The 17,151-nt window shown below is 41.3% G+C and overlaps 1 protein-coding gene across 3 annotated transcripts in view; it reads left to right on the forward strand.

Moving 5' to 3' along the window:
* Nucleotides 1-17,151, forward strand: part of AMMECR1 (AMMECR nuclear protein 1) — a 92,168-nt gene that overhangs the window by 40,780 nt on the left and 34,237 nt on the right. For 2 of the 3 annotated variants that reach the window (XM_065077259.1, XM_065077261.1), the window contains exon 3: nt 15,531-15,641. The exons of the other annotated variant lie outside the window; for it this stretch is intronic. In XM_065077259.1, the coding sequence (XP_064933331.1) occupies nt 15,531-15,641 (111 nt within the window). The remainder of the gene's footprint in view (nt 1-15,530; nt 15,642-17,151) is intronic. 3 annotated transcript variants of the gene reach the window in all.

The following is a 17,151-nucleotide window of genomic DNA, read 5'->3' on the forward strand; positions in this document are numbered from 1 at the left end:
GTCTGCCACTTGCTGCCGTTTATCCCTCTTCCAAAGGGACCGGTGACGGGTCATCTGGCCTGTCGCTGCCACACTTCTCTGTTGCCTAAATGCCAAGTGCTTTTCTTGTTCCGAGGCTAGCATGGTTATTAGGAGCAGTTTTGTTGTTTTGTGCTTTGCCTAAGTTGCCAAAGCAGCCGCGTGTCTGAAAGCTCCTCTGCTTTTCCCAGCAATATAGGCTGGCCTAATAAAAGTAATTATCTTTTAGAATCTTAGTGCTGTTCCTTTTTGTTTAAGCTGGGCTGCATGCATTTCTTGTCCTGGAGTGCAGATGTAAGCACTCCTCATCCTTGCCCATTTCACTGGCCCTTTGCCTTTTCCCCTCTTTTTGAGCTGGCGTCCCTGCACGTGCTCCTGCACAGGGAAACAAGCTTGGTCTAAGTTAAACTGGCAAAAAGGAGAGATGTTTTAACCGGAGCAGTTCCCCAGTCACGCGGGTTTGTTCCAGGCTGTCTGTCTGGGGATGGGAAGGTTGGGTGAGGCTGTTTTTATTTAGGCAACAACTTGGAGCCTCACTGTTACTCAGCCATCTCTGGAGTCAGTTGTGATTTAAGGGCTGGAAAGATATTGAGAGATCATCTTGTTCATCTGAAGGCCTGATATCTGTGTATTTTACATCTGTGCTGACTGACACACGTCTGTCTGTCTTGAAAGCATACAGTCTCGGTAACAGACGTTACTTTCAAACCAGTGAGAACTCCTTGATTTTGAATTATCTTTGTCAGTCTTAAAAGTGCTGCCTTTAGTATGTCTTCTCTGTGACAAAAATATAAATTCCATTTGGCTCTAATTCCAGTACTGTATTTAGTTTGCCTTTGAACCGTTGTCTCATTGGTTAAATTACATGGCTAGTTCTATACAAATAGTGCAATCTAGAGTGCATTGATTTAACAGCAATTCGTGGGATCCAAAAGATTAATTCATTCCAGCTGTAGCGTTAGTGAAGTCTGAATTAGAGGACGAATTCATATTCTGCTGAGGCTTGTTTTTTAATTTATCTTGCAACATTATCGTAAGCTTCTTAAAACCAGTACTGAAGTAATAGAATGTTTATGAAATTTTCAAAGTTACACATTTTAAAAAATATTTAAGTGTTCTCTAATGTAACTTGTTACTCCTTTCAGGTCTCTTGCAAGCTCCTGTTACGCAGTGGAGCTTTAGAACACGTAGTTTAACATGAAGAAGCATCAATGATATTTAAAGGAGTAGTTCTGAATGAATTGCAGCCTCTCCTGTCAGCTGACACCTTGGCATAGAAGTTTTGTAACATATTACCGCTATTAAAAAAGCATGTATAGTTCCAGTTTTTTCTTATCTTTCTTTAAATACTTCTCGTTCCTTTGGACTGATTTCCAGTTCGGCAGAAAACTCCTTTATGTTCCTTTCTCACAGGCTTGGAAGATTTTCATTTATTGGCGTAATTTTTTCGTTCAGCTGTTTGCGTGCCCGTAGGTGCTCGTGTCTCAGCATGCGTTGTGCATTTGGCAACTAGCAAAAGGCATTTTAAGGTCCAAATGGATGCCTTGATGACTGTGTCTGGTGTCTTGTATGCATAAAGTGTGCAAATTTAATTAACAAAATTATTTTCCAGAACAAGTTGCATACGTTTCTGCCTCCTTCCACTCGTTCATCTAATATTTTGGAAGAACAATATGTTTTGCAGTTAGCTGAAATTCATTAAAACGTAGCTTATGATTCGTTTGTGGCATGAGAATCCCAGTTACAGCTCTAATAAAATTTTGTGTGACCTTTTAGTAGCTACTGCTTTTCACTGGTGTCTTGATTAACTGCTTCGGGTAATATTTCAGCAGAACAACAAGAACAAAATTATGAAAATCCCCTTTGCTAATGGTTGCTGGCAGTTTGCGTAAAACTGTCAAATAATCAGAAGGCAAGATTCAGTCTCTTTGTTGGCAATGAGAACAGACCTTCTTTTAAGGCAGCGTGTGTAGACTCTGAAGGTGGGAGTTGTGTGTGAAGCTGCTGTCTGAAATCTATGCAAAACAATATTCCCTGGCTCTTGGTTTGTAGTTAATATGCAACAATGATGTGCGAGCAGGGAATCGCTCGCTCCTTAGAAGAATGGAAATGGTGGTGTGGCACCGAACTTCCAGACCTTCAGTGCCTAGAGAAAGGTTTTCACTGTCACTTGAAAACTGATTTAATGCCTGAACTATCCCGCTGGTTATGGAAGGAGAAACCTGATGCTGGCTCCTCCAAACCACTGGTTGCTGCATTCCTGCTGGTGATTTCCAAGGAAAGATTTTGGATGTGGTGTTTTTAAAATATTTGGGTTTGGATATATTTTACTTCATGGAATTTTAGGAAAGGGTTCTACTGAGTCCTTTCAGTGCACTGATTGCTATTCAAAGGAAGATGCTTTCACTGGAAGTATTTTGTGTCAGTTCCAGTTTGCAAGTAGAATGATCATAAACTATGTGTGAGCTCTTTGATGGTACTGAGATGGTTGCAATTTTGATTTGCACAGCTCCTAATTGTATGTTTTTAAGGTGACTGTGTTGCATCCTTTCAAATGTTTTTCTTTGATATTAGCGTATCTAATTCAGGACTATGTGGTCTTCCCTTAGAGGAGACTGCGGTTGCTGGGTTCGGATAAGTAGTGCCAGTCCTTTTAAGTGCTTTGTAATTGGAACACTTGATAATTTGGAACATGCTTGTTAATCTGACTACACTTGAACATGGGGTACATGGGTCTCGAGCTCATTTGTAGATATGGGAGCAGCATGTGGTTTTAAGTTGCTCCCTTTCTTAGAATGAAAATGGGGTGGGGAGGTTGTGGCTGGGACCTGGCTGGTTCAAAACACTTAAAATGTAGCCAGAGTTACTTGATGCAAACTATTTATTGGACCAAATGCAGAGTTTTCCTGTTTCCTGCTACAAAAGGGAACATGGAGTCATTTAATGTCTTCTGGGGTATGAGAGATGTAGGAATAACCAGGGAGAAAATACTGGCTTTGCTTTAATAGGTTTTGTGAATGGTTTTTGTTAACAAACCAATAATTTCAATGTATAATCTGAAGTTAGAGTTAATTAAAAGGAGTATTATGCATGACTAATAATAAATGTATTGGGAAACAAAATTATATTTCTTAGAAATATTTAAATATTCCTCATAGAAAGTCATAGTCAGGTGAGTGCGAACTCCGTAGTAACGATGTTTATAATCTGTAATAACACCGTATTGATTTATTAACTTCATAAAGTCTGATTTTTCTGCTCTGTTTCATAATCGTGCAATTAGGGAAATATAATTTGCTTAAGTAGGTCAGAGCATCAATGTGAACAGTTTTATAATGTAAATATACATATTGTTATATAGTTTTATTCAATGTTAAAGTTACGGTGTCTTAATAACCTAGAATATGTTGACACTCGTTCTTGGTTGCTTTTGACATTAAAGCACGGGGGTACAGTCCTTACCCTGGGTGTGTTTAATAAACACGTGTTCTATCTTGAGAGACTGAGCAGTCTGTTGATAACAGGAGTTAAGTCCTCATGTTTGCATTCCAAAAGTCAAAATCCACTTTCTCAGAACTTTATACTGGCTTTTTGGGAACATACTGAATACTCCAGAGGTTTTAATCAAAATGAGGTTTCAAGAATTTATGAAAGCAGATAGTGACCCGTTTAGGGAAAAGGCGTCATCCCTCAATGACTTGTAATGGGCATGTGGTGTGCAATATCTTGAGTATTACTTTATTCTCCCTCCTTTTCAAAAGCTGGTCACAAAGAGACCTAGATTAAGTATGAAAAAGGCAGAGGGAGATCAGAAATGGAAAAGGAGATGGAAAGGGAGGGGGAAGGGAAACAAAAGATAAAAGCCACATGAAATATAGAAATGAGCACAATGCGTGGAAGAATGAATTTTGGGGCGTAGTGAGTCCAGAGTCTGGTGGAGGCAGGAACAGACACTTGAGCTGTCAGTTCCCAAATAAACAACTGGGTTTTAAATTTGTGTCTACCGATGGTATTTGGCACAAGTGTCCTACTGTTTGCCATAAGGAGCTGTGTGCAGATGGGCTTCTGTGGCTTCTCCATCTGGAAGCCTGTGGGTTGGATGGCTTCCGTCTTGGTAAGAAATGGGAGTTGGGGAATCCAAACTCGCACCTGCTTTCATCACCTTTCCCTTGAGCAGTGTCCACAGTGCCTCTTACTGCTCTATTTCTCTAGTGTTCATTGAATAAATTGTGATTTTTGGTCATATATTCCCATTCTGTAACAGCTCGTCACGTCTCAAGTTGTGTGAGGCTGGCAATGCCGATCAGAGGGGTGTTATGTGGTAGTGGCTTTGTTATAAAAGGGTGTCTTGTTCAGCAGTTCGTGATCTCCTGCTTAAGAAGAGCCAGAATCAGCTAGGCTGAGAGCAGAGCCATCCTATCTGCTCTCGCACGGCTGGCGCTGGGCAGCTCCGATAAGCTGAGCGGTGTCTGTCTGCAGCTGCATCGCTCCCTCCAGACCTGTGCCCAGAGCCTCTGAGGCACCTTGTGTGGAACGAAGAGAAAACAATAAGCCTTTTAAAAGAATGAAAGCTGATTGTTTGTCTTCAGTGATTTTTGGTGTGGAAATAGATTTTGGTTTTGAGGAGCACGTTTGCGTTTCCTTTGCTGGCCAGGGCTTGGATAGGATTAGCAGAAGTTTACAAGATAGACAGCTAAACCGACTAGTCAGAGGTAAATATGGAAGAGCAGGGGATCATGGTGTGCATGATCACAGAAAGTACTGTGATAATACCCTGGTGAGGAGCCTTGGCATCCCCATTGCTGTGCTGTAAAGAGGATATGACCCCTTGTCCTGTTCTGCTAGTTCCCTTTTACTTTGTTAGCTTTTATTATTTTAGACTGTCAGACCCATTCTACTCGGCATTCAGAGCAAGATGAAAAAGCTCTTCTCTTTCCCCACCGTTCCTTCATTTCCAGAGTCTTCCGGAGGAACTATGAGTTTTCCATTTTACTTCTCCTTCCTTTTTTCTTGCTTATCTCTACTCCCAAATCGTGTCCTCCCCTCTCTCTTTTGTGTGGGTGGCAGCTTTGTGCCACTGTTCTTCATCATTGCAGAGAATATTTTAAATTTGGAGTGACTAATGGTTTCTGTGTTGCATGCATGATTCTGACAAGAAATAGTAAACATGAGGGCTGTGTTCATGCTGCCGTTGCTAAGATCAGCGGCCAAGGTGCTGGAATAACCTTGTGATCCTGCGTTGGCTAATACTCGGGTCATACTTGGAAAGCCGTCTCTGCAGCTGTATGGGTGAAATAGTTTTAAGGTTTGATTTTTTAAAAGTTATTATTTTTTTTTTAAATTATAATGAAAAAAATCTAAATTTAAAAATATAGCCATGCCTATACCCTCACTTAAACTTGATCTTAATGTCTTGGAAACACAACTGGCTTTAGTGGCTGAGGTACAACCCCAGGGATTGATGTTTTGAAGATACCCAATTCTAGATGACTTAATTTAACTTAGTGATTTAAGAGCTCTCCAGATGTATAAACCTGATATCTGCTGATTGAGATATAAACCAGCTGGATGATCTTGGAGCTTGTGGCGGACGAGAACTGCAGTTGGGACGTGTTGGAGTGTTGTAACTCAAAGCAGAATGAGCTGATGAACCGGTGTGTCTCCTTGGCCGGGGTTTGCACACTCCGCAGTGTGACAGATCAGCCGCTCGCACAAACCCAGTCTGCACCCAGCTGAGGTTGTCATTATGGGAATTTGAGGAAGGGGACGGTGCCATTTCAAATGTTGTTTTCAAAAGTGCAGTTCAGTCCTGCTACAAATCCTTCTGGTTGGTTTCAAACACGCTTGTGGGCTGGCAACATTGTCTTTGAGTATAAAAGGGGGTAGAAGTGCTTTTGTCCCGAGCTGTGATTCTCTCCTTGTGTAGAATGTAACTTTTACTGTGGATTGTGTTTCTCTGAGGAACTGTAAACACTCAAATCTTTTTTTAGCAGTGCTAAATAAGCCTACATAACCAACTTGTGTGATTTCTGAGTAGTTCTGGATCTTGTTACATGTAAATATTTATTTTAGCAAAGTGAACAGCGAACTTAAGAACATATGTCATAGAAACTCAATTCGTTTCACAAAGTTTATGGATTGTCTTGTGGGAGTCGGAGGGAGAGGTGCAAAAGAACCACTTTGTAAATACAGGCTAGTGCCAAACTGAGTGTCCTATCCCGAAAAGTTGTCGTCCCCGCCTTATAAGTTGTTACTTTCACCTTGTCTCTTCTGGAATGCTGCCCATATTCCATCAGCTCGTAATCTAGTATACAAGAAGAGCAGCACTGCTCCTGCGGTTGAATGAACAACCACATCATCTGGCTGCATTTGGGAAGTTATGTCCGTTTTAAAATGAATTTTAATATCTTGAATGCAATCTTAATTAAGGTGTCGTAGGTTCACTCTAGAAAATGACCTACGAGTAAGCAGTCCTCTTATTTTTAACCCCGATTATGTCGTTGTTTAAACTAGATTTTCTTAAAATAGTAGCTGCTTTCTGACCTTCCTTAAGATTAGCTGCTTAGATAAGCAGAACTTGCAAACAAATTGACACCTAGCAGCTCAGGTTTTGGTTGGGAGGCCGATCTCTCTAGGGCATGTGGCCATTTCAGGAAAACTACCAAATATACTAAGTCTGTTATATCTATAAATCTCTAAATGCTTGTTTCTGAAAGACAGTATTTGGAAGAGTTGCTGGTTTGATGATTTAGTCCTAAGAATGGCTGAAAGAATAGGCTGTGCCCTCAGAAGTATTTAATGACTTTTTCAGTAATTATGTAGTATTTTAATAGAAAACTTGAAGCTCTTGCTTCCAGCTTCTGAAGCCAGTAGATTGTGCTGATTGTCTTTGGATCGTCATCTATTGGCAAGAATGAACCTTCTTTCTTCATCGACTAAATGTGCTGAAGGACTAATGCAATATAAAGCCGTTTTAAGAATCTCAGCATATCTCCCATAAGGAAAAACATTATCACAGAATAAATTTCCTGCTGTTCGGGGTAGTCTGTGTCGTTTTCAGACATAGTCCAGTCTTTATGAATGTTGCTGGATGAAGTCATTATCCCAGTATATTGCGGGGGGGGGTAGTTTGTGTATATGTGTGTAATTGAACACAGGCAGGGTAATGTATTTCAGACACTTAGTAGCTAATTCTTTTTGTGATTGTGTAAAAGTAGTCAAGCAAGTAGTGCTTTTTAAATCATGTCCAAATGTGTTAAGTGGAACCGCAGTGGGGAAAATAGCTTTTTGTTTCCATCTAGGCTAACTAGGCTGAAGGACTGAAGTCTTTAAGGTGAGCTAATACTAGAAAAAAATATATATATTTACCCCACCCCGAGAAGGCTCTTTATATTGCCTTTCAGAATAGGAGGACTACCATCTGTGTGCTGCTTTACATTGTCACTTCAGAGCCCTCTTTGAACTTGTAGATAAGTTGCTGAAGAAACCGCCTTCTATTCTTGATTCAGAAAGGGCTTCCACACTCAAATGTTGAATAGCACCTTGAACCTCACTGGAACTATGCATCTTCCACTCCTTGAAGCAATAAAATGAATGGTTTCTGATCTTTAGGATCTGGTTAATGTTATGTGTCTCTTTTTCTCAGTTTGTGTAATACTGCTACACAGAAGGAAGCGTACAGAAGTGTGACATGAATGTGGTTTCTATCAGTTTTTTTTTCCCAATCCTGGAGGTTTATAATGACAACTGTCTCTTCCCCAATTTAACGGCCAGTTTTGTGTGTGAATTGTCCCTTTGTTCTCTTACATTGCATCATACCAAATCAGAAGCCGGGTCTGCAGTAAACATCAGGAGGCCATTTGGTCTCCTCTCCTGTTAAAGGGTGGATTCAAATACATTTACAGTATTGCTGGAGGCGTTTGAGGAGACGCTGGTGATGGTGATGTCCGTCCTCCCAGGCACACAGTCCCACCATTCATGTTTCTTACCATTGGGATTTTTTAAATCGCACATTTTACAGTTTGTGTTTCTGAGCCTCCTCTGTTGCTGGGTGTCCCCCCAAGTCTCTCGAGTTAAGTAACTGGCCAACAATTTCCATGTCTTTCTCTTTCTTCTCACACGATAGTTGTTTTTCCTTTATAATCATGAATATCCACCTCTCATGTTGCAAATTGATTGTCTTCATTTTGCCTCTCTTGTGCTTTGTTGCTTTTCTGTCTGTCTTTTCAATAACCTGATTTATTTCAGATTTCTCCAGGTGGATCTGTTACTGTGAGCGTTACTCTTGGTTTGCATTTGTGTCCATTTCCTGTGAGGAAATTTCCTTTCCTGTGCGGAGCTACTGACTTTTGCTTTGTTTTCTTGCTTCTGTTGTCTTTCAGAAAGATCTTATGCGTTAATTGTCTACATTTATCTAATTCCATCTTTATAAAGTGGGGGTAGGGAGGTGGTGGTGGTGTCATTCTCCCTTATTCCTCTTTGGAGATTCACAACCGCTTGTCTTGACTTTCTTGTGTCTTACCAGCTTTTTTTCCAGAACATATCTGTTCAACTAAAATGTCCTTGCACCACATTGTGTGCTCGTACGGCTGTTGCAGAAAAGCACTCACCAGATTTGTTGTTGTTGACCAGCTCCATAGTATCATCCATCAAGTTTCCCCTTTCATCACAAACTAGAAAACTTTCAACATATGTACCTGCATCCCGTGCCTCCGTGCGTAGATGCCCCTGATAAAGCCATCGGTGTACGTGTTCGCGCCTCCTTCGTTACTGAGTTGTGCTCTCTTGTATTGAGTAATGTGGATTAGCTCACTGAATTGTGACATCTGGAGTTGAACGAAGTTAGCGGGGAGGCTGCGCTCTGCGCGGCTCAGGAAGGCTGGCATCGCATGCTGCTCTGAGGAGAAGCCGTAATTTCCCTTTATCCAGATGCTTCTAGTTTGAAACAGTATGGCGTGAGGGTTTAGCATTATTTGAAGGTGTACAACGATCCCAAATAAGATGAAGCTTTATGTCAAGAAGTAGAAATGTTTACATTTCTCGAATGTAGGAACAACAGCTCATTCACTTGTGTAAAACAAAAACATAAGAGCTGCTGTTGGTGCTGTGCTTGTTTGAAGTCCTTTCTGGGCACGTTGTACCTTGGAAATCCTCAGGAGCCCTTGGGCCTTCCAAAGGGATGAGCGTGCGACTCTTCCGAGTGTCTGGTCCTGCAGCCCCAGGTGTGGGGTAACATGAGGGCTGTAGAGACTTTCCTTCCTTCTCTGGATGCAAAAGATGGTAGGTTAAATAACTATAATTAAGGGGTATGTCTAAATATAAGTTTATCTATCAGTTCATCAAGTTTAACCCTTTTCAAAGTCCTACAAGTTTGTTTACTACTTAGAAGCCTTCCACTGAAACCAAGAAAGTTGTCTCTCATCTTCTATGAAAGTAGAGGAATATTCTTGGTCTGTTACCCATCCTTTCCCCTGTTCTTCCCACCTTCCTCCCCTTTCTCTTCCTCCCTATCCATCACAAGGAAGAGAAACTGCTTCTGACGGTACCAGAAAAAGACAAATATATTCATACTTCTTGCCTTCTCGCCCCAGCTTAAAGAACCCCCACACCTTTTAATTAAATGTGCTGATAAATAAAAGGCAGCTTGTATCCAGCGCTACTTTACATGAAGATGTTTTCAACAATGCTTTCTCCCTGATGTCGGTGTAAGTTGTGGGCCTGCTGACTCTTACTGCGATAGCTGATTACTGAGGTAGCTTGCACACTTTTGCTTTCAGTCTAAATATTTTCAGTAATGGATAGCAAGCAGGTCGATAATTGTTTTAGGTAACTTTTCATTGTAAAACTTTAATAAGAAATATGCTTAAGGCACTAGTAAGCATGGTGTATGAGTGTTTTGATGCTTTCTGCCAATGTTAATACAGGTTTATATCTCGTGACCTTCATGTTAAGTGCTCCGGCTCTCCAGAAGTTGTAACAGATAAATGCTCCAGTGAAGTACAGGGCTGTCCTAGTTTCTTCATTAATGAAAATAGTGTAACAGTAGCTGAAGTGACACGCGGGGCAGCGCTCTGATCGGGTGACCCGTGCTTCAGCCGCGCGTTTGCTGGCCAGCCCTTAGGGTCAGCGTGCAGGGTGTTGGACACATGCCTGTGTCGCAGCCGCCTGTCAAGGAGACAGACTATGTATGCATGCCCCTTTTGATGACAGCAATTGTATCTAAGGCAGCAATATTAATTTAAACTCTTACTGCGTTGCAACTGTCTCTTTAATTTGGTTTTGAACGTAGGGAAAAACAATAGACATGATCAGCTGGTTTTTGTGGAGTAGTGCCTGACAACCTCTATAGCAAATAACCGAAACAATTGCCTACTATTTAGGTTGGAGCTGGGCAAGACTTTTCCATAAACAGCAGTGACTGGCTGGAAAATTTATAGTCTTCAGGTTGCTTGGAAATATTTTTTTAGTGTCTGGCTCACAAACAAATGAAAAATTACAAAATATAGACCCTTTTGAAAGAAGAATGATTAAGGTGTTTACAGATGCTTCTAAGGATCTGGATTTGGTCCCTTCTTCTGCTTCTGTACAGTTTGAAACACGTTGTACGCAGTCTGTTCTACACGGTTAGTGGGAGAATGATACCTGTGAGACATGGTGGAGACATCCCAGGCCAGGCTGGACGGGGCTCTGAGCACCCTGAGCTGGTGAAGATGTCCCTGCCCATGGCAGGGGGGCACTGGGGAGCTGGGGAGGTCCCTCCAACCCAAACCATCCTGTGATTCTGTGATCTACCACCAGCTTTCAGGAAGTGAGTGTTTAGGATGTTCTGTTGTTGTTAACACTATCAGCAGAGTCTGTTAGAGGTTTGTGGCTCCATGATGAGAAGCTGGATAACCCAACAGACAAGCAAATTTCCAGGTCTCTTGGTTCAAGAGGGCTCATTCCCAAGCTCGGAGCTGCTTTCCTGTTTAATAAGATGCTTCACCCTAAACTGAGTTAGAGAACTATTTGAAGGTGATTGTTAGAGCCCTCCCAGGGAAGCTCAGCACCTGCTTTTGTGAATTTAAAAAGCAAACAAAATAAAACCAAACAAAAGAAACAAAAAAACCCAAACCAACCAAACCCATCTTAGCTTTCATACTACATCAAGAGGGAGCCAGGGTCAGAAAGCTGCCCGCATTCCACCCCGATACGCTCTCCCACTCTTGTGGGATGCATGGGTTCAAACTTCTTTAGGCAAAAAGAGGCCTCGTCTCCAGCCTGTGATGTGTATCTGCATTCTTGCTGTATGGCGTTGGACTCCTAGCATCACATCTGCTGCCTCTTCTGCTTTTTACTGAAGATTTTATCTGCTCTTCTGTTTTCTTTCAAGTGCCTGGAGGTATAAATTTTCGTTTTAGATCTAACAATGTGTTGTTCAAAAAAATCCTTCCTTTTTATTCTAAGAAAAGCAGATAACAGATGAAGATCAGGATCCTTTTTCAGGTTGAAAATGTACCTATTTACTTAGCTGTTCTTGACATCGATATCTGTGGAGTTTGGCACTTAGCCTCAGATCTCAGATTTGCAGTTATGTTAGATGGCAAGTTTATTTGTGGCTTATTGGCTTTAATAGACAAGAGAAGCATTGCAGGCTTGGAGGAGAGAGGCAAGCAGCTGAAACCAAGGATGCCAATAAAAAGCTGAAGAGCATCACTAGAAATAAACCAGTTCTTTTCTCTGCATAGCTTGTCTAGATTCTCTGAGAAGGTTTTCTATTGTCTTTGTTTAGCATAAGACTAGAAATGCTCTGTAAAGTTTTGAACGGTGGACTTGGACTTTACATTAGGCTGCGAGAATTAATCCTAAAATGTAGCAGTCAGTGTTTGTAGTTCAGAGATAGAAGCATTAATGCAGGTGTGGGACCCGCCTCTGTAATTCCACAGACGGTTCTGGACACTGATGTTCAAGAAGGTGACTTTAAACTGGAAAAAGCTGCAGAGAAGAGCTGGTATGGTCAGGCTGGAAAGATCCTCTCTGAGCGGAAACTGAATGAACACAACCCATTTACCTCAGCAAAGTGAGGTCTGGAGAGGCATGTGAATTCTTTCTATAAATACTTTGGGGAATAATAACCGGGAGGGGAAAAAGAACTATTTAAAGTAAAGGACAATGTTGGCACAGGAATGGCTGGGTACAAGCTGGCTGGGAAAACATTTCAGCAGGAAATCAGAACTTTTCCAGAGGTTTTGAACCTCAGTGAAGTTTTGAGGCACCTTCTAATTTTTCATTGGGGGAGGATGGTGTCCCCATTACTTTGTGTAATTTTTAAGATGGAGGAGTTGGATTGCTTATGAGGAAAATTATAGAATATAATTATTCCTTATGATAGCAGCAACTGTTTCAGCCTTATTTTTGAGAGTCAGAATCCTCTTGGGTCACAGGCTGTTCTGAACCTCTGGTCCCTGTGACACTTTGAAATCATGTGTGATGGTAATTATGAAAAGTAATTCTGTTCAGTAGGCTTATATCTTCTGTGTAGACACGCTGACACCTTCAGTGGCTCCTGGGGAACAGAGAGGCAAATGTGGGGGAATACAGAAGCTGAAAGGCTGGAAGAATGTCTGTAGGCAGATTTTGTGCTATATAGTGTGGCTGGATACCAGTGGTGGTTCATTTAGCCAATAGACAGAGGTTTACATTCTGTCTTGATGGTATGTGTGTATATAACCTTTACTTTTTTCCTGTCGGTACTCATTGACAAGGACCTTCAAAGCATATGCAGAAGTTTCACTAATCTGTTTGACATTCGGCAACAGTCTTTGGATGTTTTCTTCTCTTGTCCTTTTAAAGTAGCAGTAATGATGCATCCTAGAAGGAATTCAGTTTTGATGAGAAAGTAAATGTGTATATGCGTCCCTGAATTATAGCCCTCCACTAAGTGTATTACAGCTAATAAATCTCATCATCCAAATATAAAGGTCAAGAGAATAATCCTGGAGTCCAGTTTGAATCATAGTCAGGCTTGTTTTTGTGCAAGGAGAGAGAGTGTTGTCAGTGCCATTGCGATCTCATAGTTTTGTTGAGAACGTTTAGGGGAGCTGGGATACCTTTCATGAAAATGTTAGTAAAATACCACTTGCTGCATTCTACTAAATGTTAGGTAATAGTCTCTTCTGGCTTTATGCTCTTCGGTTTTTGTCAAACAACAACAACAAAAAAGGGAGATGGGAGGGTAGGGCAAAAGGAATAAAAGGATATCCAAAAGAAAGATGTGACTTCAGCTTCTTCTTCTATTCGTCATCATTGAAAGAAGGCAACTTGTCCAGTTCAGCGAAATGAGGAGGAACATGCTCAGGTTTTGGAAGGTTTGGAGTGGTTGGGGCGCCACCGCAGAGGCTGCGGAACATCCTTCTCCGCCGTCACTGGGGGAATGTCCTGTGCCACAGCAGGCAAAGCGGAAGGAGACAAGGAATATGGGGTATTCCTTGGGAATCCAACCCCCCCTCATACCTATGTATGATATATGCACCCGCACAGCTACATCCACCTCTGTTACACTGTGCACTGATCCATGCAGTTGGATCCATGCAGCTGCTCATACAATAAAGCTCTTGGCCTTAGTACATTTTAAGAGTCTTTAACATAGCTAGAAAGGGGGGTTCACAGAACACAGAAAAACTTGCAGGTTGTAATTTACTGATCCTTCAGATGAGGAGCCAGATAAGACATAGTTATCAAAGGTTGTCTTGCAGTGCAGCATCGTTAATCTTCCAGTGCGCTGTTGTAAATCTGCTCATTATTTGCAGCTGATAGTAGTAACAGAAGAAAATTACTGCTTTTTCATGCAACCACTGCAGCTTGACATTTTGTGAATTTTTGACTGTATCTGTGTTTCTGGATCTCCTTCCCTCCTTAAAGTCACCATCCCTGGAGGTGTTTAAAAGGCGTTTAGTCGAGGTTCTCAGGGACATGGTTTAGTGCTGGAGTTGGTCAGGTTATGGTTGGACTCGATGATCCTGAGGGTCTCTCTTCCAACTGAAATGATTCTATGATTCTCTGTGGTAATGATGTTTGCTTTGGAATGTCCCGCTTCTCAGGTGCTGGCCTGGGGTAGGTCACTGCATCTTAGATGTCTCGATCATCGTAGCAATGGCTATGGATTATATAGTACAGACACTATGAAAAAGAACCCCAAGATAAATGCAGCGTGATGGTTTGTCCATGTGTCCACAGCTGCAGGTAACAACGCCCGGTCCGAGAGCTTTGTGGAGGAATCATTGTGCTTCCTCCAGTGGCCGTGTGGCCATTGCAGGTGCGTTAAATGGCAGAGATGCACCTTGCCAGCTTCAGAGCAACATGGCTGTGGTCTGCGTCTCAAGAACCATCTGTATTTATGTCTGAAGGGGCTATGACTTTCTGCGAAAATGAGCACCAGATATGTTTTGGTATTTAACAAGGAGCTGCTCCCTGGCTTGGTGGCGTGGGGTTGCTTGTTCTGCAGAAAAGTGCACCTGTTGGTGATGAAGAATAGCCTGTGTCAAGTTCTTTTACTAAAATGCCTTTTATTAAATCATTATTATTTATTAAGCCTAACAGTAAGGGAAAGTGCACTGTTGATTGTGTCTTCCACTTTGATTTGTCTCATTTCTGGAAAAATAGTAAATTTTATATGCTTTTTCTTCTCTATACATCCCTGTTCATCTGAGGAATATGAATGTTTGTTAGAACTGAGAGTACTGGGTATCCAGGAGCCACGTGCACTCCCTTGAGAAATTCAGGTTTGCGTAGTTTTCTGTTGCTTGTGTGTTGATGCGATGCCCTCAAGCTGCAGGGAAAACCTTGGTCCCCAAAAGCTGTACCGTTTGTCTCTTCTTGTTAACTTAGTGTATAGATGGGCACAAAGCTGTCTGGTAGAAGCATTTCTTTGTCACACTCGTATAACTGAGACATGTTCAACTTACTGGAGATTTTGTTCCACTCCTGGATGTTTTTGAGATTCTTGAATACTGACTTGGGATTCATGGGGAAAATACCCTTGCCCCAGGCAGTTCTTTAAGTTTGGAGAGTGTTCCTAAATTGTCTTGTGTTCCAAGGGTTTCTGGTAGTTCCTTGCCAGCAGTGTTAAGGACCAAAGTGTTTGTGTTCAGGTGGAGGGGTGACCGGTGTGACGGGTATTTTTCCCTTCTGTAAAGGTTTGCTTACATACAGATGTCTGAGGCTTTTCCCATTTATAGGAGAAGGTTAATGGGTAACATTGAGGGACACTGAGCACGTCATATATTACCAAGCAGTTTAATTCTGTCCATTAACTATTCCACTGATCTTATTTTCTATTATATCACATGAGCCACATTTCTAGTACAGCCAAAACAATTGCAAAGGACATTTCTAAATACTACAGCCTGCTCAGATACAGTTATTCTAGAGATTTGCCCCCCGCTGCCCGAAATGGAAGGGCACTGTTGCTGAAATTTCCCACCGACTGTCAATATTGCTTCTGTGATCATGTCTTTTTTTCTTCCCTAACACAGCCCACTGTTTGTAACGTGGAAGATTGGTCGAGATAAACGATTGCGTGGATGCATAGGTACTTTTTCCGCCATGAACCTGCATTCAGGACTCAGGGAGTACACACTTACTAGGTAAGATTTTGGTTTTTGGAGCCTTGACTTACATATTTCGATAGCGTACTGAGGAGATGATAGGTGTGCTTGGGCTGTGCCGCTACGCATCAACCAAAACCTTTATCTCCTTTTGCTACCAAGTGCATTGCCTGGTTATTGTCCTGGTGTCAGTCGTGAGGCTATGGTCTCAGTTAAAAACCATAACTTGAGCAATTTTTCTTTGTATTGGTCTGCAAAACTACTCTCCAATAGCTTATTGTAACTGACTATAATAGTATTTTTTCCAGTGTTCAGGCAAATTTTAACCTTAATAGTTAATGTCAGGGCAGAAGACGAAAAAGTCAGATTTGGGGATTATCCTATTCACACTTCTAAAACAGCAGGTATTCTCACCTCTTCTCCATCAGGTGCTTCCAATCAGCTGCAGTTAATTTAATGCTACAAATTTCCATTACATGTTACTCTTCAGATACATCCCAGCCCCTGAGTGGGAAGCTTCTGGATGAGGGAGGTAAGTGATGATAATCCTTCACTCCCTGGCAGCATAATCCTTCATTGTTTTGATCTACACCTAAATTCATTCACCTTAATATTGTTCCATTTCCTTTGCATAGAGTGAAAACTAATAAGTTTATCACTAGAGCTAGTAGCAAGCTTTCTACTTGCTTTTTCTAAGAGTTTTCTTAAGTTTGTTTTCTAAAGAATCAATGGAATGTTGTTCCACTCAGTTACAATAGACTGTTTATAGTGCTTTAAAATAGAAACTACATTCTGGCATGTGTAGACATCTAAAATTGTCATCACTTATAATAATTGGTGCCTCCGGATCACTCCAGATTTGAGGCTTTCCTCCATTAAAGGATCTTCCTCTTTGCTGTTAAAACTCCTTGTCAGTCCCGGTATTAAATAATAATAAAATGGGACATGTTCCTTGTTACATGTCTTCCAAGTTTGTTGCAAACTGAAGTTCATTTCATGCTTCTCTGCTCAGCTTGAAGGAATCAACTGCTCATCTCCTGGAGCCCTTGCAAACTTCCGAAAGACCCCGTTACCTTTATTATGTTGGTTTTATTTATTATGTGGTCTGCAGTGGTTCTGGTTGTGTTCTTTAAAACCTCAGCAATCAAAAGGGTCAGTGAGAAGAAGCTTATAATAAAATTCAAAGCCATTTCTCTGTTGAAGGTTAAAAGCCATTAATGAGCCAAAGTGGAGGACAAACAACTTGTCCCCTGCACTGGAGACCATTTGATTTAAGTGTATGCTTTATAGTGCCTGATTGAGGACAATGAACTTGTGCAGAAAATTACACCTAAGACTAAGAAAAGAAGGTGATAGCCAAAATAGTACTCTTGGTTGCTCATAGATATCTCCATTCTCACAAGTCAAACAGGGCTATATTCTTACATACATTTAAAAATGCTTGAAGATTCTAACTCTGAAAGCTGAAGTCAAAGTATATGAAAAGTGATATAAATGAAAGGGAACTGAAATCTTTTCGGTGTAGTGTTTAAATGATGACCGCATGCTG

Source organism: Columba livia, chromosome 12 (assembly GCF_036013475.1).
Source record: "Columba livia isolate bColLiv1 breed racing homer chromosome 12, bColLiv1.pat.W.v2, whole genome shotgun sequence".
NCBI lineage: Eukaryota > Metazoa > Chordata > Aves > Columbiformes > Columbidae > Columba > Columba livia.